Below are 25,998 nucleotides of genomic sequence, written 5' to 3'. Positions count from 1 at the left end.
AACCTCCCTCCCTTGTGTATTGATGCCCCACCCCTTTAGTATTGGTTAATGTGATGCCCCCCATATCCTTGTGTATTGCCCCCAGCCAGCCACCCCTTTAGTATTGATGTAGTGATGCCCAACCACCCTCTTGTCTATTGATGCCCCCCACTGCTATGTATATTAAACCCCAGCCACCCACCCACCCTGTTTATATTGATTTTATAATGCCAAAACCATGCCCCCTTTAGTATTATTTCATTTTTAAGGCAACCCCCCCTTGAATATGGGTGCCCTTTCCTCTAACCCCTAACTATTTTTTTTGGAAATACTTACTTTTTGCTTTTCTTTTTTCCGCTCTCCTCCAATGTGAGGATCCTCTCCTTGACACGAGGAACTCTTCTGTGAGCCCGCCCCCTTGAGTGTCACGTCTTCAAAGGGGCGAGACGAAGAGCCTCACTGCCACTGGGCAGCACAGTTTGTGTGCACCCCAGCCGCTTTAATTTTATTACGTGGCTGGTGCTCCCGGCCACGTGGCGGCGGCTCTGAACCTCGCAGCCCATGCCTTAATCCGCCCCTGATCATGTCACCTATGAATTCATTGCTACTACTGGCACATTCCTCAGTCATGCAGAAGTCCTGTGGTTGTGATTTTCAATAGACTTGTGCATTCGTATTCGGGCGAAGGGTGCATTTTCGTTGTTCAGCCCGAATACGGAACATACGAACATGGTGGGGGCAAAACGTAAATAAAGACACACAACACGAAGAATCTTCGTCTTCGTTTACTAATCTCCCTGGTCCCTTCCCCATCTAGCCTACCTTATCTACGCAGCATCGCAGGGGAGGAGGCCCCTGAACCTGCAGATTTTCGCTCCCATTATCTACGTAGCATCGCAGGGGTTAACTGGTAACGGAAATCCGTGGGTTTGCCATCAATTGGTTGATACCATTGGAGGCCCCTGCAGGGGACCAATAGACTCACTCGCACCGCCCTTTGACTCCTGACGGCGAACCTACAGACAAATATTAACCACTGCAATGCCGCATGGCCACTGCAATGCCGCAATACACATTATGGAGCCATCTTGGTTTCCATGTGTGTGATGTGCTCTCCCAAGTTCCTGCAGCTCTCACGTAATGGTTGTGGATATGTTTGGTTTGGTAATAATTAGCTGACATTCCCATCAGGTGCCTGGTATATGATGGGCTCCCAATGGCCCATGCTCTTACCACATTTTCATTTTTGAGTCCAGTTTTCTCACTATCACCTTCCTAGTTCATAACAGCGTAGCCCTTACTCACTGCAGAATGCGTAAAGTTATGGTACACAGGAGCAGACATCCTTTGAGGAGAGTAGGCATAGTGTAGGGCTTTTTACTTTTGTGTTAGGGGATTTGAGAGGTGGGCTTCTTCTGATGGGAGTTATCAACACATCACATCATGAGGCTTTCTCACTTTCTTAGACTGCTTGAAGATGTATTGGGAACCTAGCTGACTCTTCTGTGGCTATTTCAGAAAGTATTTAAATTAGCATGCTGTAACTCCGGGGTTATTGTTTATTCTCTTTATGATTGAAGGCTGAATAAAGGTTGCTCTCCAGGCTTGGTACAGACTTATGATGACCTAAATTGATTAAAACAACTAGGAGCATTTTTTACCTCTGTGGGGTAATTGCAGTAGGTACAACACACATAAAGCAGGATTCCCTGTAATAATGTAGCCTTTTATTAAGTATTCATTCAGTATACATATGTAAACACTTCAGATACATAGGCTGTATTTTACAAAGCAAAATAAACACATAAATAAAAACCACTTGTAGAACTACTCTGACGATTGCCAAGCTGTTTACATGCCTGCAGGTCCCTGACTAACCACAGGTACCCAGTTATACCAGGCCCATGAACAGAGCCGGCCTTAGGCGTTCTGGCGCCCTGTGCGGACTACTCCTCTGGCGCCCCCCTCACTACCCCCCCTCTCTGCCCCTTCAAACTACCCGCCCTCTCTGCCCCTTCAAACTACCCCCCCATGCCCCTTCAAACTACCGCCCCTCAAACCACCCCTTCAAACTACCCCTCCCCTCTGCCCCCTCAAACTACCCCCCCTGCCCATTCAAACTACACCCCCCCGTCCCTTCAAACTACACCCCCCTCCCTCTGCCCCCCCTCACTACCCCCCCTCTCTGCCCCTTCAAACTACCCGCCCTCTCTGCCCCTTCAAACTACCCCCCCATGCCCCTTCAAACTACCGCCCCTCAAACCACCCCTTCAAACTACCCCTCCCCTCTGCCCCCTCAAACTACCCCCCCTGCCCATTCAAACTACACCCCCCCATCCCTTCAAACTACACCCCCCTCCCTCTGCCCCTTCAAACTACACCCCCCTCCCTCTGCCCCTTCAAACTACACCCCCCTCTGCCCCTTCAAACTACACCCCCCCTCTGCCCCTTCAAACTACACCTCCCCTCTGCCCCTTCAAACTACACCCCCCCCCTCTGCCCCTCCAAACTACACCCCCCCTCCAAACTACACCCCCCCTCTGCCCCTTCAAACTACACCCCCCCACACTTACCTTGTTGCCGGAGTCCTGCGGTGAGAGCGGGAGGCATCCGTCTTCTCGCTCTGCCGGCATTTCATGTTGAGAGCCGGAATAGTCCGGCGCTCAACATGAGATGCCGGCACAGCGACGGAGTCACGGAGAGTAAGGGGCGCCGAGCGGTTGCCGAGAACTTCACGAGCAACCGCTCGGCGCCCCTGACCGGGACATAGATTTAAGCATCGTTTTTTTTTTTTAACTTTATTTAACATGAATGATGTTAAATAAAGTTTAAAAAAAAAAAACCGATGCTTTAATCTAAGTCCCGGTCAGGCGCCCCTGCAACCATGGCGCCCTGTGCGGTCGCACAGGTCGCACACCCCTAAGGCCGGCCCTGCCCATGAAATATAACTTACACAGCTTTTAGTCTCTAGCAGCTTGGAGCACCATTCACCAACATGCTGTCAGATCTCTCTCCCTGACTAGACTGGGAGCTACATTTTTAACCTTCCAGGAACATCAACCCTGTTGCAAATTTTTGTGTCGTCAGCAAAAATACCTTAAAATCAAGACCTTCTGCAATATCACTAATAAAAATATTAAAGAGAATGGATCCAAGTACAGATTCCTGAGGTACCCCACTGGTAACAAGACCTTGCTCTGAATATACACCATTGACTACAACCCTGTTTTCTGTCCCTCAGCCACTCCCTAATCCACTCAACAACATTGGGATCTAAACTCAGAGATTGCAGTTTAATGATAAGCCTTTTATGTGGGAGAGTGTCAAAGGCCTTCTTGAAATCCAGATACACAGTGTCAATGCCACGTGACCCTGCTGCGTTCCTACTTCCCCTGGGTGGTAAAAGTGACGTTCGCACGGTGTGCAAGCATCGCAGAGGTAAGCTGTGAGCCTGTGTGGAAGTTTGAGAGTGCCACAGACAAATATGCAGTTTAGGTTAGGGGGTGGGGGCGAGAGTATGACTATACAGTATGTGTGAATGTGCAAGTGAGTGAATGGATGAGCTTACACTGGCACCCAGAAAATGCAAATGCTTGTGAGTTGAAAAAACGCTCATTTACCTGTGACTTTAAATAGAAGTGTAACTTTTATTTCATCCCGCAACACCAGAAGATTACAAGATGGCTTGTGAGTCCCTCTCCTGCCACATTATATTAAACAATAATAGATAAAACAAAGTGTGGTCCTCAGGAGCCATGGATGCCCCCTCTGTAATATCACTAAAAAGAATGTTAAAAAGTACAGGTGCCAATATTGATCCCTGAGGTACCACATAAGTAACAAGACCTTCCTCTGAATATACCCCATTAACTACAATGATCTGTCTCTGTTCACTCAACCATTGCCTTATTCATTCAACTATTTTGACATCCAAACCCAGGCTGCAACTTATTTATAATTTTTTTATTTTTTTTTATCTTTATTTTTTTTTTTCTTGTCAAAAAAAAAGCAAACTTAAAACATATAACATTCTTAAATTTAGTTACAATACAGTATGTACATCGACATTTATCAAACTTAGGAGAAACACAAAAGGAACATTTTTACAACATCCTTTGTATATAAAAAAGAATCAACAAAAAAATAAATATAAATACATGAATACAATTAATGTAATTCGTATATCTGACGATACCGTATTTCTCTACCATTCATACTACAACATACTCACATAGAGGGGAGCTGAGAGATCTCTTCCGGGGAAGCTATTTATTCCCATATATAAGTGTTATAGAAGAAGATGGCTGCTTAAGTTGTTAGCTCTGCTAGCCGTCCACCTAATTTTACGCTTCGTTCCGCTCTAACCCTCTCATGGGTAAAACTAATCGCACCGGGGGTCCCTACCCTACCACTACCCTCCGAGCGCGATTAGCATTTCTGCTGGACACAAGTATTAAGCGCAACTTCCTGCTGACGCGTCATAAATTTAACGAATTCGGGGACAAGCCTGGTAAATTACTGGCTAGAGCCTTGAGGGCAAAGAGGGCCCAAGGCTATTTTCTCAGGATCCGTGATAGACACAATCGACTGCACTTCCATTCCCACAAGATCGCTGAATGTTTTCAGCACTATTACTCCTCTCTTTACAATCTTCCCCCTGGCTCGGGTCCCTCGGCGGATACCTCTCGGGCCACGGCGGATTTCCTTGGCGCGTATCTCCGGAGGGTCCTGGCCTCGGAGGACAGTAGGGTACTTGAGGACCCGATTACGCTTTCTGAGATTGAGTCGGCGGTCAGGAGCTCGCCCTCGGGCAAGAGTCCTGGTCCAGATGGTTTCTCAGCCATCTACTACAAAAAATTCCTTCCCCTCCTGGGCCCCCGCTTGGTCTCTCATTTTAACGCTATCGCTAAGGGGGAGCCCTTCGATCCTCGAGCGCTTGATGCTAGTATTGTGGTTATCCCCAAGCCTGATAAAAACCTCGACCTTTGCAGTAGCTACAGGCCGATTTCGTTGATAAATGTCGATGTTAAGATTTTTGCCAAGGTACTGGCTAATCGCCTCCGTCTCCTTTTGCCGGGGCTGATCCATCCGGATCAGGCGGGTTTTGTGCCAGGGAGGGAGGCACGGGACAACACCATTAAGGTCATTGACATTATTGCGCATGGTCAACACTTCCGGACCCCTATGGTCCTGGCCTCTATGGATGCCGAAAAGGCATTTGACCGAGTCTCCTGGTCCTTTCTTTTTAGGGTCCTGGAGGGGATTGGTCTGGGTATGCGCTTTCTCACCTGTATCTGGGCCCTATACAGCTCCCCTGTGGCCCGCGTTACTGTCAATGGTATTCAGTCTGGTGGGGTGACCCTGTCCAACGTGACACGCCAGGGCTGTCTGCTATCCCCTCTCCTGTTCCTCCTGGCGGTTGAACCTCTTGCCGAGGCGGTCCGTTCACATTCGGAGATTACAGGAATTGACATTGCGGGTCGCTCCCATGTGATTTCGTTGTTTGCCGATGACATCCTTGTGACGCTCTCTGACCCGACCAGGTCTCTCCCTGCTCTGTTGTCCCTTCTTGAGCACTTTCATTACCTTTCCAATTATAAGATCAACTTGTCCAAGTCCGAGGTGATGGGGTTTCACCTTCCACCAGATGTCTCCCATCATATCCGCACAACAATGCCCTTCCGTTGGAAGGAGGATTGTATCAAATATCTTGGCGTCCTGATTCCCTCAGACTTGTTTAAAATGAAGGCCCTGAATTTCGACCCCCTTTTAGCTACTCTCCATACTGACCTGGCCAAGTGGGCATTCCCTCATGTGTCCTGGTTTGGTAGGGTTAGTGTTCTTAAAATGAACATCCTCCCTCGCTTCCTCTATCTTTTTCAGACGCTGCCCATCTTCTCCGCTATATCTGGAAGGGTAAGCCCTCCCGACTCTCCTTCTCTTACCTGACACGGCCAAAGGCGTCCGGGGGGATGGGTCTTCCCAACCTGGAGTTGTACTGGAGGGCTGCTCATCTTCGACGCGTAGTCGAGTGGACGGTCGGCTCTGATCGACCCTGGCTCCAAGTTGAGGCTGCGGCTGTCTCCTGCCCCCACGCGGTTCTCCCTTGGATCACTCATCCAATGCGTTGTCTCACTCAGGCGCCCCACCCATTAATTACGCCCACCCTTAAAGCATTTAAGGGGGCTGTCTGTGCTGGAGGTATCTCGTCGGATCCCTCTCCCTTGTTTCCTATTTCTGGGCATTCGGATTTCACGCCGGGAGGAGTGGCCAGTCGTATGTCGTCCCTTCACTCGCTCTCTGTCTCTGTCCTTAGGGTATGCCATGTGTCTCAAGGAACCACCTTTCGATCGCTGGCGGAGTTGACGGGCCTCACGACCAACCCTTTTCAGGTTGTCTTTCTCTATCACCAGATTAAACATTTCCTCACCTCCTCCGGTGCTCATGCTGGTGGGGCTCGTGCCCCCACCGCGTTTGAACGACTGTGTCTGGCGGATAGGGTGCCTTCGCACCTTCTCTCTGCCCTCTATGCCATACAGCTCGCACCGGTGATGCTCACCAAGCCGTATTATTTTAGTCTCTGGGAGGGGGACCTTGGGATCTCTTTTTCCCTCGAGGAGTGGGAGCGGATGCTTCGGATTGTTCACGGGGGAACGGTGTCCAGCAGAGTGCAGGAAACCCTTTTTAAATTTATTACCCGATGGTACAAAGTTCCGATTGACCTTCACAGATTCCTCCCCCAAATTCCCTCGATGTGCTGGCGCTGTAACGAATCCCCGGGTTCCTTTTACCATATCTGGTGGTTGTGTTCGGCAGTTCAGCCTTTTTGGGATAAAGTGGCCTCAGTCATTCGTAGGGTGGCGGATCCGACCTTTGTAGCGACACCAGCTTCTGTACTATTGCACCATACCACTGTCCCGTACAGGTCCTACAAGGGTTCCCTCAAATTTCACCTAATTAATGCGGCCCTCACCACCCTTCCTAGATCCTGGAAGTCTACCAGCCCACCTTCTATGTCTACTTGGTTTCGACGGGTTGAATTCATCTATCAGATGGAGGTCCTCACGGGGGCAGCCAGGGGCGAGGATCACTCGATCGAACTCCAGTGGTATCACTGGCGCACATATGTCTCCTCCCTTACCGATTGCCCTGACTCTTTGGGGCCTTGAGCTACTACATGCTTTTCTCCCTCACCTAGGGTCTCTCCTTTCAGTCCATTTTATTTTATTTCATTTTGTTTTATTTCCATTGTTCTTCATATTCACGTTATGTTTGTATCCACATGATATGCCTTTGTACCTTCTTTACCTGGGGCCTGAGGCACGTTGGTGTTCCGACCAGGCCTCTTTGTTTTACTTCACAAGTAGGTACCCTCCAGGCACGTTTGCTGTGGTTGTTGTTATTAGTGGTGATCTGCTTTTACCCACTGTTTATCTGATGCGACTGTCATGTAGCACATATGTCTGTTGTCCTACTGTGGAACATGTTTTTATATGTCGGAGGTTTCAGACTCTCACCTTGTGTTGGGTGGGAGTTGATTTACCACTTAACACTTACCAAGTACATTGTATACTCCGACTGTATAGTGCTAATGCTGTGATTTTGTGCTGTGTCATACCTTACCTGCAATAAACGGTGAATTGAAAAAGTGGAAAAAAAAATAAAAAGTGTTATATACTATGTCGCCCAGGGGCTATACGTTAGGAGGGTATTCATTAATTAGAGAGGTCTACATTCTCTACACGAGCGTCTCGAAATATTTTCCACGGTTGCCAGATTTTTTCAAATTTATAATTCTTGCCAAGTTTAGAATAATAGCCTCTTTCCATTATATACTGGTAATGAATTTGATTAGCGATTATCTCCCAGTTAATTATGCCAAAGTTTCTCCAATTTCTAGCGATATATATCTTTGCAGCAAGACAGATATGCATAATGAGAATCCTTTGGTTTATGGTGAATTTCTCTAGGCCCATATGGAACAAAAACATCTGTGGATTAAGTTGATCTTGTGAGTGGAGACGTGAAGCCAACATCTGTGAGATGTTATTCTTAATATTTAATCATTGGGAACACTCTCACCACACGTGGAAGAAGGTGCCGATATTAGCACAACAGCGCCAGCATCGAGGTGAATTTGACTTGTTAATTTTATTAAGTCTAGATGGGACTAGGTACCATCTGTATGTCACCTTAATTTAGGTCTGTATTAACTTTACCGAATGGACATATTTTTTTGTCATTATAAGAGCTTAACGCCATTGATCCAAACGGAACTCCGTGCCCGGGTCTCTCTCCCATCTCAAGATTGGTGAGTCCTTCTCATCCCCAGAGAAGCTTTGAGTGTATTTGTACCCGAAATTTGTTTCTTTTTTTTGTGTAATGTCAACCAATGCTCCATAGCCAAGTTTTTCTGTATTCCTATTCGATTAATAAAATTCTTAATTCTTAAATATGTAAATAGTTCCGAGGATGGTAAGGAGTAAATCTCTCTAATCTGGCAGAATCTTGGATTAAAATATTACCAATGTAATGTACCACTCATGTACCAATTGGACAGATCTATGTCTCTTATAAAATAGTGAATAGCCTCGAGAGGAGTACAAGAAAAGAGAGATCTGTTTATCTTTACTTTCCATTTGAATTTAAGCATTGTTGTGAACGTATCATATATTATAGGGTTCGGATTAATTATATTTTTTAGTCGGGTTACATCAACCCAAAATAATGAATATAATTCTCCTTTCCTAATATCTGCTCCCTCTATTTGTAGCTATCTTGGTAGATTATTAGATCTTTTGTCTAAAGAACTGTCTAAGAACTGGGTCAGCATTGTTGCTTCATGGAGATTGTTAATGTTTGGATAGGATATTCCCCCCTTTCTGTTTTTTTCATTAAGATATTATATGTTATTCTTGGTCTCTTTTGCTGCCATATAAATCGATCAATAATTTGTTGATACTGTTTTAAAATATAGGAGTGCACTCTCAAAGGAATTGTTCTAAAGGAATAAAGTATTTTTGGAAGTAAGTATCCATTTATAAGGTTTATGCGACCTAACCATGAGATTTCTAAGTTCCTCCATCGAGTTGCATCTTTATTTTTTCCAGTAATTTTTTATTATTATACTGAATTAATAAAGATACATCATTTATAATACTAATTCCCAAATATTCTATGGCATGTCGGTTCCAAATTCATCCTTATCTTTTTGATTAAGACAGGTCGTAATGACCTGTGTTTTCCCTATGTTAATTTTGTAATTAGAGAATGAACCAAATTGATCTATTTGCGTAAAAGGAGCGGGAATAGAAGAAGTGAGGTTTGTCAAAGACAGAAATACGTCATCTGCATAAGGAGATATTTTGTACATATCTGATTTAATATGAACCCCAAGAATATTATGTGATTGTATTTATAAGTTTTCTATGAAGGATAGTGTTGAGTGCTCACTGAAATCTAGATAGATTTCTTATCACTGGTTTATTATTTTAGTTACCCAGTCAAAAAAAAATCTTCCTGTAGTAAGCCTTTACTTCCAGATATTTAACAATCCTATCCTTTAGCATGGTTTCCATTAATTTGCCAACCATTGACATAAGGCTTACTAGTCTGTAGTTCACTGAGATGTCACTGCTACCTTTATGTGACTTAGTACTACTATTGCCAACATCTAGTGTTCTGGAACAACTCCTACCAATAGTTACTGGTTAAATAAGTCCATTGTCACCCTATTTCTCTTTGTAAAAGTGTAACTAAAGTATTTATTTCAGGAGTCCGCTCCTCCAATACATTTACCACATCTGTGTACCATAGTGGCTTCCATTTTATTTGAGTCTTACTAACAAGGTGAACTGAGGGCAATATGGCAGCACTTGTGCTGAAAAGTGAATGGTGGGGAGGAATAAAGAGGGTTATGTATTAATTACCATTGTTCGGCTTACTGAGGTGAATATTTTGTCAAGCTTATTATGATGATGTTATGTCCATAATAGGTTGCTGTCCATCTTCTGTCTGACACAGACACACACAAAGGTGTAATGCACGTACACGCACACACAGGGGTCGGTTATCAAGGTTTTCGTGAATACCAAGAAAAACTGCATGGATGGTAACCTACCCCTACGAGACTTCATCTAATGTTTCCCTCTATACCTCTAGGGACAGAAGAGCTATGTTTTACATTTGGTGGAAGTATCCAAGGTGGTTTATTTATGGAGACAAACCTTTGTTTTGGTTACCAGTTTCTTACAAACCTCAGTTCCATTCTCACAAAGATTCTCTTGTTTTACATGTTCCACACCCAGGTTGGAATAAACTACTCGACATTATGCAATATGTTAAACAAATGGAATTCCTGATGTATTCAATCTCACACCGTATTGGGCACCGTATGGTCTACTGGAGTAGCAATAGGGGCATGATTGACAATTTTAAAAAATGAAGGCCAGTTTTAGGTAGATTAACCACATGTATACAATTAAAGTGGTAAGATCAATAGAACGGACCAAGATGGAGGGATGTTTCTGTTAGTTTGAAATAAAAAAATCTCTTGTTTCTCTCTTTGTTCTTAATTTACATGTTGTTTCTGTATGAACTTTGGAAAAACCAAATGTATCAATGCAGGTGCAAAATTGCATCGATGGTATTTATGACCTAAGTGGTTCTATGAGAAGATACCATTGTCATGGTGGGTTTTTTATGCTAATAAGAAGGGTGGAAAACATGGACTACTACTTTTCCAAATTTCTATTCATGGATTGTATTTGTAATGCTGTAATGCTGTAAGTATGTAACACAATTGCATATACTTTGTTCACGGATCCGAAAAATTACAATAAAAAAGTGGTGATAGCGTAAAATTGTTTTCTTACAGAAGCTTTTTGGATCGTTTAATTATGTAGGGTCCCAATACTTTCTAGAATTACTCGTTTTTTGTTTGCAAAACAAGGGCTGTACCTTGCTATAAATAAAGGGTTTGGATCGCTTGCTTTATCACAAACTCTAGGCAGGACTGCCCCCTGACTTACTTTTTAAATTCAAATACAATGCAGTAATTCTGGTTTGATTTAAATTTTTATTACTGTACCCTGTAAGCTTAGTACAATTATTTAGAAATTTCACCTTTTAATCATTCACAGCATTGACAGTTCTGGTCAAAAAATAGTCCCGCTGGACAGTTTTGCTGGTAGGTGACACTATTCCAGCAGTTCCAATAAGCATGAATGTTTCCAGTCACTGGATACAGCCCATTGGCTTTACCAACACAAAATCCTTTGTTACTTGAACTGTCTCCAGAGCTTTTACCTGTAGAGCTGGGAATATTAGCTGGTGGTGTTGAAGGTGAAAGAGGCTCACCTGTATAAAACAGCAAAGCAACTGTTTACTAAAACATAATGTAATTGTACTATTAAAAAGGTTTCTTGTTTTGTGTAATTTAGAATATTTGTATTTATTTTATTTAAGTGTATGACTTGTTAGTCTTAGTTGAATGAGGTGAAAAGTGGCAATACATACAATGAGATAAAAAAGATAATGATAAAATCATAACCTGTCTATGAAAAGTATAAGATTAAGTTAAGTGTAATGCTCGGGGTAACTGAAACGGATGCACACAATAAACACATACACAGACAGTATACACTGCACACACAGTACACACAATACATATTCCCATGGACTAAGCATATCCACATAGCACATACAAAGTACACACATAATATTTATGTTAAACCACTAGGCAAACAGAGATTATGACACTGGTCTTGTCTGGTTGCGCACTGCCACCTCGGCAGTTCCCTCAAGGGGCAGGCAGAAATGTCTGCCACTGGAGGAACAGTTCATTGATCACCCTTTAATAATTTTTTTTAAAAGCACTAATTAGATGTGTGGGACAGTCTCCCTAATGAAGGGGCTGTTTCACTAAAATCATGATAGGTGAAACCCACTCCTCATTTAAAAAAAAAAAGTTATAGCAACTTACAACAGATGGTGATTTTGATGATTATGCCATGCCACTTGCACAGTGCCAAAATACATAACATGCAGACATCGTTCAAATTAACTTACAGCATTGACAACTTTGATCAAAGACAAGTCCTGAGGGGCAATTTTGCTGGTATGTGAGACCTTTCCAACAGTTCCAGAATGCATTCTTGTTTCCCTTCACTGGGTACAGTCCACTGTTTTTTCCAACACAGAATCCAGTGCCACCAGACTTTCCATTGCTCGTTTTGGACGGCGAACTAGGAGAATTAATGCCTAAAATATACAAAAGTTTAGACACGCTTAAAAGTAGTAAAGTTTTACTGCTTCTCTATATTGTCTGATACCCATATAAGCAAGGTTAGCCTAACAACTTTCTCCTTCACAGGTCACAGATTTGGTGATTAATTCATAGCTTATCTTCAGAAGTATCATGGTTGACTTTCAACAAGGTTATTTTCAGTGGCAACATGACAAGGCTTGAATGACAATCATGTATGCTCCTCAGCATGGTTTTGTGATGTTTAGCTTAAATACACTTTCAATGTATTTGTCTAGATGCAGTTCAAAGCGGAACCCAACAGCATCCTCCGCATAATGACCTCTGTTAATTGCAGACAGACTAGCTGGTCATGTTGGTATCGCTAGCCTCAAACAGTCTTGAGTAGAAGGGAATGGGGGCAGGGAGTGGCTATGGAGTAATGCCACTCTGACCTCCCGTAAAAAGAGAAGACCCAGGAAAGCAGAGTTTCACCCAGAGACTCTGTGTTAAACCTGCACAGTTCCTAGGAATTCTAAGCACAGATTTTATACATGTATAACTATATATATATATATATATATGCATTTGTATTATCCCTTCTTAAGGACTCTATGCTGCATTTCATTGTACCACTTAGAACCATTGATTTGCATTTCTACTATACTAAGCAAATAAACCTTAGCATCATGTGTATGTACAGTGTTAGGGTCATCATGAATGTATGTGTAAGTATATAGTGTTTGAGTGTATATGTTGTATGTGTTAATGGAATTAGCATGCTTGTGTATGAGTGCATGGTGTTAGTGTGGGTGTTTCTGTAAGGTGTTATTGCTTGTGAGCATATGGTGAGTGTGCTTGTTACAGAATGGTGTTAGTGTGGCAAGTGTGAGTTGAGGGCATGTGGAGGGGTGGAAATGTCATTGCTGTGGTGGGTTGGCATGGGGGACCCTTAGAGCCTAATATTAGTGGCACCTGGGAGGAAGATCAGGAGGAAGAATGTGTGTGTGTGCATGTTTGCATACGTATATAGTGTTAGAGCAAGTTTATGTGTCCTTGCTTTACATGCATGTTGCTTTATTCTTTCCTCTGAAAACTTAATCACATAAAAATAAGCAATATAAGTTTCTACAGCAACAACCTATAATGCCCATTTTCGTGTTACATGACTACCAGCAAAGATTCTAAATGATGCAAAATCTCACTTTAATAAATAATTATTTATGATGAGGTTTGGGAATTGGCAACAGTAGTAGGAATGTTGTTTCTAATGACGCATTTAGTTACAAAAGTCTTGAATTCAGCAGAGTAGATGGTTATGGCAGTGCCATGCTATTTGGAAGTTTTAGTTTGTTATTCCTGTCAGCAGTGGTTCACTGCATTTTGGATTGAACCGAGGAATATGGTTAAGCTTTTATTTGACAGCATAATTGGATCAAAAGCCCTCTGCAGCCATACGAATTTTTCATACTAGCTAACACTGAGCAAACATAAACAACCTTAACATTTTTACAATGCTGTTTAGATTATTTGGGTGCTCAGAATTCATAAAGCATGGCTGCAACAGATAGCGATACATATTCAAGAATATAGAGGAATGTCCGGGAACTGTACGCCCCGTCCAACATACACAAGCATAATAAAGCACATATAATAACATTTAAAATTTTGTACTATTTGGGGGCAGACTGGAGGAAATTCTTTATGTCACCCTGTGGTAACAGCATGGCTGCTCGCACATTGTTCAACATAAGTTAAGGGTCTGATGTGTAAGGTGCCGTGATATGTGATCAGGGCTGCCATCATGGGGATACAACAATTACAGCTGGACCCAGCTATCCTCGTGGGCCCGCTCAAGAAGACAAACTCTCCCTCTTTGGAAAAAAAAGCTCTGCACTGGGCAGGAGGAGCACTCACTCAGGTAAAGGAAGTCTCAGCCAATCAGGAGAGAATTCTCAACTCTCACTATTGACTGAGAGTTCAGAAGCCTTTCCTTATTGGCTAAGTCTCCACACGGAGCTCAGTGTAAGCTGCAGCTAGCACTAGATAAGAAAAGTATTGTGAGTGTGATATTGTGTTTGTGTCTGTTTGTGTGTAATGACACATGATAAAAGAAGGGGTTACTAGTCTGAGACTGCTCATGTCTGATAATGGAGGGGTTAATTGTCTGAAAGTGCTCATGTCTGGTAATGTCTAAAATCAGCATGGTTCCCAAGGCTTCCTAGTATTTTATGTAATATAAAATGCAGTTTATGCGTATGTGACAGTGTGTGCAAATGTGAATCAGTATATATGTGAGATAAACTATATGGACATTTAATTATACATGTGACTGTGGCCCCTGCAGCTGCACTGGAGGCTGTGCTCATGGCCACATATATAATTACTCCCACTGCGTGTCTGCCAGTCAGTGCCGTACGGATAATGTGCTTCCATTAGGCCGGTCCAAAAATGTCACAAAGGACTGATCCGACCTCGACCAGGCCGGTCTAGGTTAGACTGGCCCTTTGTTAATAATCTTGGACCAGCACATGGAGGCAAGAGCGCAGCACCAGAGATGTAAGCTGTAGGCCCATGGCATGCAAGGAGCAGATAGAGAGAAAACTCCGGGTGAGGTATGGTGCAAGAGAGAGTATGTATGTATGTAAGAGAATTTACGTGTATTAAGTGTGAATTTGTAAGTATATGTAAGCATGAATGTGTATGTGTAGGGGTTTATGTGTGTGAGCATGTTGGGGGAAGAGGAAGTTCCCTGCGCTCCCAGGGCAAAGAGAGGCCCTGAAGAAGAAGACCATCCCTGAGCCAAGTGAGGCAATACCTGCCTGGACATTTTGTGTGCTGTCTGGGGGAGGTTTTCCAGAGCCTGGCGTAGCTGGGTCTGGTTGGGAGGTCGAGTTAGTGGGTGATTAGGCTGGTCAGTCTGGACCAGCATAGTTTAGGTAGAGAGGGCTCCAATTGGGAGCTAGGTTTTCTTTTTATGATTTGGTTTTGGGGTTTGAGCAGTTAAAGTGCTATTTTGTTACAAGCTGGTGTTGCCCTACAGGACTGTGCTTAGGACCCCTAAATGTGACATATATGGTCCTCATGCTACGGGGTTTGTCACAATATATATGTGTATGTGTGTATACTTACAGCACTGACAACTTTGATTGAAGATAAGGCCAAGTGGACAATTCTGCTGATAGGTGATTCCTTTCCAACAGTTCCAGAAGGCATTCTTTCTACCAGAGACTGGGTACAGGCCATTGGGTTTTCCAACACAAAATCCAGTTCCACCAGAACTACCCCCAGATTGTTTGCCTGAGTGACTGTTCTTATGACCAGAATCCTTGCTGTTAGGGTGTTCACTAGAGCTATTTGATCCAGAGTCAGTACTTTTAGAACCGTTGCCAGAATTACCTGTCTTGGGACTATTTTTACTCTCTGTGCTTTTGGAACCAGTATTAGAGTCATTGCTTTTGTGGTCAATTCCAGAGCTAGTGCTCTTGGGGCTGCTGCCTGAATCAGTGCTCTTGGAGCTTCTTCCAGTAGTACTACCCATGTGGCCAGTTCCACTGCCAGTGCTCTTGGGGCTACCCTCAGAGCCAGGGCTTTTAGGGCTTCCAGAACCATTGCTCTTGGGGCTGCTTCCAGTGCCACTACTCTTATGCCCAGTTCCAGAGTCAGTGCTGTTAGAGGTGGTGCCACTGGGACTGTTGTGACCAGTTGTAGAGCCAGTGTTCTTTGGGTTGCTGCCTGAATCAGTACTTTTGGAGTTACTTCCAGAGGTACTACTCGTGTGGCTTGTTCCAGAGCCAGCGCTCTTAGGGTTGCTATTGTTCTTGGGGCTACTGCTCTTAGGGCTGCTTCCAGTTGTACTACTCTTATGCTCAGTTCCAGAGTCAGTTCCCTTGGGGCTGCTGCCAGAGCCAGAGCTTTTAGGAACATTACTCTTGTGGCTAGTTCCAGAGCCAGTGGTCTTGGGGCTGCTGCCTGAATTAGTGCTCTTAGAGCTACTTCCATTGGTACTATGCTCGTGGCCAGTTCCAGAGCCAGTAATTCTGGGGCTACCGTCAGAGGCAGGACCTTTAGGGCTGCTGCCAGAGACAGTTTTTTGGGGACTGCCACCAGAACCATTGTCCTTGGGGCTATTTCCAGTGGCACTACTTTTGTGCCCAGTTCCAGAGTCAGTGCTCTTGGGGCTGGCGCCAGAGCCAGTTCTACTGGGAATATTTCCAGGGGAATTACTCTCATGGCTTGTTCCAGAGCCAGTGCTCTTGGGGCTACTGTCAGAGCCAGTGCTCCTAGGGCTGCCAGTGTTCTTGGGGCTACTGCCGGTGCTACTGCTCTTAGGGCTGCTCCCAGTTGTACTACTCTTATGCTCAGTTCCAGAGCCAGTGCTCTTGGGGCTACCCTCAGAGCCAGGGCTTTTAGGGCTGCCGCCAGAGAGAGTTTTTTGGGGGTTTCTGCCAGAACCATTGCTCTTGGGGCTGCTTCCAGTGCTACTACTCTTGTGCCCAGTCCCAGAGTCAGTGCCGTTAGGGGTAGTGCCAGAGCCAGTGCTACTGGGACTGCTTCCAGTGCCACTACTCTTGTGCCCAGTTCCAGAGTCAGTGCTCTTAGAGGTGGTGCCAGAGCTAGTGCCACTGGGACTCTTTCCAGAGCCATTACTGTTGTGGCCAGTTGTAGAGCCAGTGGTCTTTGGGTTGCTGCCTGAATCAGTACTCTTGGAGTTACTTCCAGAGGTACTATTCGTGTGGCTTGTTCCAGAGCCAGTGCTCTTGGGGCTACCATCAGAGCCAGCGCTCTTAGGGCTGCCATTGTTCTTGGGGCTACTGCTCTTAGGGCTGCTTCCAGTTGTACTACTCTTATGCTCAGTTCCAGAGTCAGTTCTCTTGGGGCTGCTGCCAGAGCCAGAGCTTTTAGGAACATTACTCTTGTGGCTAGTTCCAGAGCCAGTGGTCTTGGGGCTGCTGCCTGAATTAGTGCTCTTAGAGCTACTTCCATTGGTACTACGCTCGTGGCCATTTCCAGAGCCAGTGCTCTTGGGGCTGGCGCCAGAGCCAGTTCTACTGGGAATATTTCCAGGGGAATTACTCTCATGGCTTGTTCCAGAGCCAGCACTGTCACTAGTTCCTGAGTTGCTGCCTTTGGGACTACTACCAGAATCACTGCTTCTAGGGGAGCTGCCAGAATCACTGAGTTTATGGTTTCTGTTTGAGTCATGGCTGTTTTTGTGACTGTTGCCAGAGTCAGTGCTGTTGTCATTGTGTATTTTGGTTGGAGCAGCTGTTACTGGAGGTTTTGGAGATTGAGAAGTAAGTGTACCTGTAAATAAAGGTAAGGCAAAAAGGTCAAAACAGTAAACTCTATTTGATTAACTTTAAATTCAACATTATTTGAAGACTGTTTCTTAGGTTCCTTATCTGACTTGTGTTGTAATCTAGGTTTATAAGGGTTAAGTAACTGTTTAATAACTTTACCACTAGGTTTAAGGCAACTTACAGCATTGGCAGCTTTGATCAAATATGAGTGCACTGGGACATTTTTGTTGGTAAGTGAGCCCTTTCCAACAATTCCAGAAAGCATTTTTGTTCCCTTTAACTGGATAAAGTCCAGTAGTTTTTCCAACACAGAATCCACTTGAGCTGCCGCCTGATCTGGATGTGGAATTAGGAGAAAAATTACCTGTAAAATAATTAAAATAATATTGTAGAAATGCATTATTCCCAGGGTTCATGATTGACAAATATTTCATAACAGGGTAGGTAACATCTCACACCTATCATTTAAAATGAAGATGTCTCCTTTTGTATGGCAAGAAATGAAATCAATGCACTGAATCTCAGAATTCAGTGCATACAAAGTTTAGATAGTATTATGGGTTTCTTCTAGTAAATACAACATTCTAGCTTTGTAGGAAACTTTAAATAAGTCTGTTATTTTACTTATATACAGTATGCGCTGGCAATTTCAATGAATCCACACATTTGTGAATGACAGGTAAGTTTTATAAGGTGTTATTTGCAAAAATAAAATGTTTATATGGTAACTTACAGCACTGACAACTTTGGTTGAAGATGAGGCCACTAGGGCAGTCTTCTTGGTAAGTAATCCCTTTCCAACAATTCCAAAATGCATTTCTGTTTCCTGATACAGGGTACAGGCCACTAGCTCTGCCAGCACAAAACCCAATGGTCTTTTCATGCCGGCTGCCAGTGTCATTGCTCTTAGAACCAGTTCCAGAATCGCTGCTTTTGGGGCTACTACCAGAATGTTTTGGGCCAGAATTGCTGCTTTTGGAGCTGTTACTTGAATCAGAGCCCTTAGAAACAGTCCCAGGATGTCCTGTGTTGGGAACAGAGCCAGAGTTTGGCTTTTTATCAGAATCATTGCTTTTATGACCACTTCCAGATTCACTGTTATTAGGTTTAGTACCAGAATCAGGATGATTGGGTCTAGTGTCAGAAGTTCTGTTTTTAGGACTGCTACCTGAGGGAATATTCTTGGAGCCAGAGCCTGTATTTTTAGGGCCAGTGCTTCTAGGGCTGTTGCTACCAGAAACACCACTGTTATGACTGGTCCCATGTGTAATGTTTTTAGAGTGAATGTCATGGCTGTTGGATCCAGCATGAGACTTACTACCTGTTTGACTGCTGCCAGAGTCTCTACTTTTGGGACTACTAGAGTCCCTCCCTTTAGGCCTGTTGTTAGTGTTGTGGCCTTCAGTTCCAGGACTAGAGCTACTACTTTTAGGGTTAATATTAGAGGTACTGCTCTTGGGTCTGGATTCATTACCCTTGGGACCTTCTCCAGAGTTGTTCTTGCTTTTAGTGTGGATGGTAGAATCATGACTCTTAGATCCATGAGTGATTCCAGAATCATGACTTTTATGATTACTGTCTGTGGTATTATTATTATTGGACCTAATGTGAGACTCGTTGCCCGTATGACAGGTACCAGATGCATCTTTTTTGGGGCTGCTCCCAGACTTATGTTTCTGACATGCAGTACCTGAATCACTGCTCTTTGGACTATTGCCAGAATCAGTGCTTTCATGACTGTTTCTAGAGTTATGTCTCTTAGGACTGCAACCAGTATCACTGCTTCTGGGACTATTGCCAGGGGCTATACTCTTGTGGCTAGTTCCAGAGTCAGTGGTATTAGGGCTGCTGCTAGTGTCATGGCTTTTTGATCCAGTACCAGGCGCACTGCTCTTATGACTGGTTCCAGAGTCATGGCTCTCACTAGTGCTGCCTTTGTCATCTTTTTTAGGGCTGTTGCTGGTATCACTGCTCTTTGGACTTTTATCAGAGGGGCTGCCCTTGGGGCCAGGTCCCACATGTGTGCTTTGAGGACCAGAATCATCTCCATTATGGCTAATGCCAGAATCACTGCCCCTGGGATGCTTATCAGAGTTTTTGCTGTCGGTTCTATTTCTGTGACTAATGCTATGGATCTTTACTGGAGCAGCTGTGATAGGTGTAACCGAAGAGGTAGATGATATGCATCCTGGAATAGAAGAGGACATATTTTAAAATAAAAAAAAATGTTGGTTTACTGATGGCAGATGGATATCATGTAACACTTATATTTGAATAATGCAAACATGGCAGGCCTCTGATGGCTCTGATAGCTCAAAGACACAGTGCTATGAATGCAAAACTTTACAGACAGTAAAACTTAAACTATTCCTATCACAGACAACAAATAGAAGCAAATGTAGTGTTCTGTATGAAGGATAGCAGAGTGTGATTCACCTACCCACCTTTTAATCCATCAAATGCATTTTAATGCCCTAATAACAAATATTCTCAGAAGTGGCCTTAAAAACTGTTTGTTCCTAAACTAAAGACCTGAGGTTTTTTTTGTTATTTATACCAAATGTTCTTTAACCCCTTAACGACAAAGCCTGTACATGTACGGGCTTGCAGTGCAATGCAATAACGACAAAGCCCGTATCGATTGGCAGCTTTTGCAGCATCCACGGAAGCCTTGGGGTGTTGTTTGACACGGACATATACCAGCAGGGGTAAATTTATACCTGAAGTACTGCAAAAAAGATTTAAAACCATTAAGGCTGGTGGTAAAATTAAGGCATGGAAAGGGTTAAAATACCAGCTTTTGAAATACCTTGGGGTGTCCAGTTTTTAAAAATATATGGTTTGATAGGGTAAATTGTATTGGCCGGCTTCAAAGATTCCCGAAATAGGATATGTGGGCAGAATTTTTAACATGTCAAAATTCCAATTAGAAAAATGCACAACTCTCAAACCCATGCATGTTGGTTATCACTGCGCTCAGGAGATGTTGCTGAACACATATTGGGGTGTTGTTTGGCAGTGACATATACCAGGAGCGAATAATTTATACCTGGAGTACAATGTGTGTGAAAAAAATTCAAAATTTTTTTACTACCATAAAGTTTGACAAAGGCTGGTGGTAGAATTAGTGCATGGAAAGGGTTAAATACCAGCATTTGAAATACCTTGGGGTTTTTAGTTTTCAAAAATATATGGTTTGATGGGGTAAATTTAATTGGCCGGCTTCAAAGATACCCAAAATAGCACATGGCGCAGAATGACCAGCTTTGAGGAAAAAATGGTTTTGAAATAGCAAAACGCTACTGCTACTTATTGCCCCATAACGTGCAGAAAAAAGCAAAAAAACATAAAAAAACATTGGGTATTTCTAAACTCAGGACTAATAGTAGAATCTATTTAGCAGGTTTTTTCATTCGTTTTTGCAGATTTGTTTTATAGTAAATTAGAAGATATGATAAAAATAATGGTAATAATGACTAAAGAAATTTTTTTAAAAGAGCCATTGTCCCAAAGTGTACTAGGAGTAAGAAACGGTCTTGTCAATAAGGGGTTAAACCACTCATTGTTTTGTTCAGGACAAGAAAAGCTTTCTTTTGAAATCATTCTTTGAAACATATAATGCATAGTAATTATTAGGGCTAAAAAAAACCTGTACTATAGTATCCCAATATTTTTTTGCAATTTTGCTTACAATAACTTCGACACAGTAGCTGCCACTGCCTTATACCCCCTGATATGCCCCTGTGCCCCCTGATATGCCTTATACCCTGGTATGCGTTATACCCCCAGATATGTCACTCCATCCTCCCCAGATATGCTGTATACCCCCAGATATCCCATAGTGCCCTCATAGGGTTAATCTTCACTGCCCCCAGGATTTAGATTACCCTTAGTTTGCCCCCCTTTACCTCTAACTGCACCTTAAGTTAACCTTATTAAATTAATTAAATTAACCCTCAGTCCTCAGCATTAAATTAACCCTAAAGACCCCATTAACCACAACTGCCCCTAAATTAACCCTGAAAACCCAATCAACCACAACTGCCCCAAATTAATCCTAAACATCCCATCAACCACAACTACCCCTAAATTAACCCTAAACACCCCATTAACCACAACTGCCCCTAAATTAACCCCACCTCCCCTAACTTTCAGCAGCCCAAATATTAATTTTATACTCACAGTTAGATGAGTGTCTTAGCCATGTGGGACTGGGAGAAAGGAAGGGGCGGGGTCAATTGTCAGAGTGACTGCAGGGAGGGACTGTAAGTAGTAACTGCTGCTATGAGTCACACTGAATGAATAGATTATAAAACGAGGGGTATTTTTTCCAAGAGCATTTGCTCTGAAAAAACCCTCATTTTATAATCGATAAAAATCGATTCAACTAATCGATAATGAAATTCATTGGCAATGATTTTCATTATCGATTATTATCGATTTTATCGATTAGTTGTTGCAGCCCTAACGGCAACATTCCTTCATTAGAGTAATATCCCACATTGATCCCTTACATATACCCTACATTGTATTTTCTAATGATACTGGCCCAACTGGTTTTGGTGTAGTGAAGGTTTTCTTATAATGTTTAATTATATTGGGGCACTTAAAAAAAAACGTTTTTTTTTAAATTTGCGCTGTCCCCAGTGCAATATGGACAGAGATCCCTTTGTGGATTCTATATAAATTAGATATTTCCGAAATCAGGGCACCTAAATTGATGAAGTTGGATGGGATTTTCTGGTACTTTACTTCATTTTGTGAGGATTCATCGAGGAAAATATATTTAAAAAAATTAGTTTTTTTTTCAAATTGTCACTAGTCTTTACTAAATTTCTCATTCTACATTTTCAGCTAAATATCTAACTATGGTATTAAAAGAAAGCCCTCTATTTCCTTGAAAAAACAAATGTATACTTTACATGGGTACACTATTTGCAGGAAAGGAGAATAATCACTGAAATCAGAGGATTTCCAGTAAAGAATGAAGAGTTAAAAATCTCATTGTATGCAGATGACATCATAATGACTTTAACAGATCCATTAACATCTACAGAAAGGTTAATGCAAGCAGTAACAGAATACAGTAAAGTGTCAAATTACAAACTAAATATTCAAAAATCAATAGTTCAATTCAAGAATATCAACAAGTTGCTATTTTGGTATTAAGATTCCAAAAACGATTAATAAGATTATGGAAGTTAACTTGCTGAATCTATTGAGAGAAACAAATAAAACCTTAAAAGAATGGAACTAAAAAGGCCTCTCATGGTGGGGGAGAATAAATGCTATAACATCATATCTATTACCAAAATGGATATATCTATTTTCGATTAATACCATTAGCAATTCCTTCTAGTTGGCTCGAAATGGTTCAAAGCATTTTTAACCAGTTTTAATAACTTCGTATGGAAAGGAAAAAAAACAGAATAAATATAGATTTATTAGCAAAAAAGGTATCACAAGGAGGGATGGGTGTCTCACAAGTTAAATATATATGTATATGAAGCATATATTCTGCTACATATTCTTAGAACGCACATAGAAGCTCCTAAACAAGAAGGTTGGTACAAAATAGAAAAAGATTTCTGTGATCTAAGGGATTTAAATTTTATCATCTGGGGTAAAAATTTAAGTTTATTTGGAAGGTGGGAGTATGATTCTAAAACAAATAATTCCAATTTGGTTGAAATTAAAAGCAAGATTGGGTCTAAAGAACAAAATAATAGGATCAGTAGATGTTAACATTAGAACAAAGCATAGAAGACTTATCAATCAGAGAATGGAAAATAAAAGGTATTAAACTTATAAAAGATATATGTCATAAGAATGTAGTTAAACCCTTTGCTCAACTGAAACAGGAATACAATCTTTCAGATGATACTATCTTTAACTACCTTAGAGTAAAAAGAATGTTAAAAGATCATGCTACTTTTGAAATAAACAATATCAACTCAAAAGTAACTGACATATTTAGCCATGAGAAAATAAAAAAGGGGCGTCCAAATTCCTAAACTGTTTCTGGGATTGGAATAAGGATAAAAAATCAAAAATTATAAAAAAATGGGAAACAATGCTAGCAGTAAAGATAGATCAAATGGAATGGAATAAAGCTATAAACAAAGTTAATAAGGCCACACAAGATTTATCCCTTTTAGAAATCCAATATAAACTCTGTAATAAGTGGTATCTAACTCCAACAAGATTATCATATATCTATCCTCATCAAACTAAAATATGCTGGAGATGTAATCAAGCTGAGGGCAACTACCTTCATATGTGGTGGTATTTCAGTAAAATCAAAAAAATATGGGATATTGCTTTTGTTTTGACTAAACAGTTTACAAAAATAGAAATTAAAAAAAAGACCCTGTCTCAGCCTTATTACATCAAGGATGGCCCTCTCTTGATCCAACGCAAAAACCTTACGATACGTTGTTTATTAGCTACGAACAAGTTAATTGGCAGACAATGGATTCAACTATCGCCCAACAAAAATTAGAACTTCAATTAAAATACCAGATATATATGGAAAAAGGCGTAAACTGGATTCATGATTCATCTCTAAAAACCAGAGAGATGTGGGAGAAAATATCGAACAATTTTATAGTACATAGTAACAACCCTGATCATATCACTTAGAACTTAAAGGAAATATACATATCTTTCTTTTACGATCCTGCTCTCAACTTCCCTCTTGCAATTCCCTCAACTTTTTTTTTTTTACCGGTACATATTTGTCTTTTATTGTTATTATTGTTCTATGTTATTTTTGTATACTATATAGGTAGCAATGTTGTGCATAGGGCAAATATCAACTTATTTCTAAAATATGCACTGTTGTATGATAGTATTATATATAACTAGATTTTGTTTCGAGTGTCACATACATAAAATTAAAAAATAAGGTTGTCTTTACTCTTCTTTGAGCAGGAAATGCAAATTAAAGATTGTGCCACAATTTGTCAGACCAAAAAAGATATTGACTTGTAGTTTACATCTGCGGACACTGCTGCTGTCAATAAGCAATGTATCCATAATGCAGAAGAAAAATAAAAGATGTTAAGATAAACTATTTACATAAGAACTCACCAGAGGTGTTGATATGAAGGGTACTTTTTAATGTGGAAATCAGAGGGAACTTTCCCTGGTTACAGAATGTACCAGTAAAATCATCCAGATCAATAGCCCAAACCATAGCACCTCCAAAGTTATACTTCATAAGCCACTCTGCCTATAAAACATGAAAGACCAGGCTTCAGACTGATAATAGCAGTGCATAAGTTTCATTTAATAAACCATTGGGATGCCTCAAAATACCTTGATCTTAAAGCTGATGACATCGTCATAACCTATCCACTGACTTTGATGATACGCATATGGGACATCTTCAGGAAAAGACCACTCATTTGTGGCTCCACTTTTCAGGAATGTGCAAATCTGTGAAAATAATATCTCTTAAAAATGATGAATTTTCAGTATGCTATTCTAATATGTATTTTATTTTAGATTATTTTGTGCTACTTGGTCCTAGTTGATGCAGTAGTCCTGAGTTTCTGCTCTTTTAGTCCATCACTATACCAGGGAACTCTTGATATTTGATCCAGAGTTTCAGGATGTTGGTCCCAATCTCAGAATCATATAGTCTAAACATATATAAGACTAACAGCTGCTGCTTTTGTTATCAGTATGATAGGGTTGATAACCCTGCTTAAATAAACACCAAAACCTATTACAAGGAGAGCACGTAAGGAAAAAAGGTATATACAAAGTAAATCTTTATTAAACAATATGATTTAAATACATAAAAAATATATATAATAAAAAAGCATCTTGGCACCAAGACACATATAGGAAGGTACATTTCTCCACTCATGTGGAGACCAAAGAACCCTGTCTCCCTGTCCCTGAAGCTGCCTCTGGCAGCTGGGACACAATCTCCCATAGACTGGAGATTGTAGGGGAGGAGTCTCTTTGATCAGTCCTACAGGACTGATCAAAGGACTTCTGGGGGCTCGTTTTTGCTGTTGGTGGTCTGCCTGGGCTTCCAGGCAGACCACCAGCAGCAAAGCCCCCTACAAAACGGGAATTAACCCCTTCAATGCCGCGATCGCGGCATTGAAGGGGTTAACGCTGCACTGACGCTCTCATGGAGCGATCAGGCAGCAGGGGGTGTTGGGTCAGGTCCCCACACTTGTGTGGGGACCCATTCAACACACCACCCCCTTCCCTGAAGCTGCCTGTGGCAGCTGAAAACGCGATTGCAGATTTTTCTGCAATCGCGGTTTCTGCCTAGAGAATCACTCCGTGGGAGTGATCGTGGGCTTGGGGGCGGGTTTAGAGAGGCTGTGCTGTCTGCCCAGACTCCTGGGCAGACAGCAGCAGCAGCGCCCCCACGATCACCACGATTGTGGCGATGTGGGGGCAGTTTTTGGAGGAGACGTCCCGGTCTACTGGTGACCGGTAACCAGG

The 25,998-nt window shown here is 42.1% G+C and overlaps 1 protein-coding gene across 1 annotated transcript in view; it reads right to left on the bottom strand.

Annotated features, from left to right (window-relative positions):
- Window positions 1-11,110: 11,110 nt before the first annotated feature.
- LOC149287924 (acidic mammalian chitinase-like) overlaps window positions 11,111-25,998 on the bottom strand; it is a 35,162-nt gene continuing 20,274 nt past the window's right edge. Inside the window, exons 9-15 of the mRNA XM_089492280.1 lie at window positions 24,847-24,966; window positions 24,619-24,760; window positions 19,668-19,714; window positions 15,599-15,626; window positions 15,356-15,523; window positions 12,049-12,240; window positions 11,111-11,337 (exon numbers count right to left, since the gene is read on the bottom strand). Coding sequence (XP_089348406.1) covers window positions 11,111-11,337; window positions 12,049-12,240; window positions 15,356-15,523; window positions 15,599-15,626; window positions 19,668-19,714; window positions 24,619-24,760; window positions 24,847-24,966 — 924 coding nt within the window. The remainder of the gene's footprint in view (window positions 11,338-12,048; window positions 12,241-15,355; window positions 15,524-15,598; window positions 15,627-19,667; window positions 19,715-24,618; window positions 24,761-24,846; window positions 24,967-25,998) is intronic.

Source organism: Sceloporus occidentalis, unplaced genomic scaffold, assembly GCF_023333645.1.
Source record: "Sceloporus occidentalis isolate IW3139 unplaced genomic scaffold, rSceOcc1.0.p SCAF_55, whole genome shotgun sequence".
Taxonomy (NCBI): domain Eukaryota; kingdom Metazoa; phylum Chordata; class Lepidosauria; order Squamata; family Phrynosomatidae; genus Sceloporus; species Sceloporus occidentalis.
Note: the sequence above shows the minus strand (reverse complement) of the source record. Positions and strands in the feature narration are given on the sequence as shown.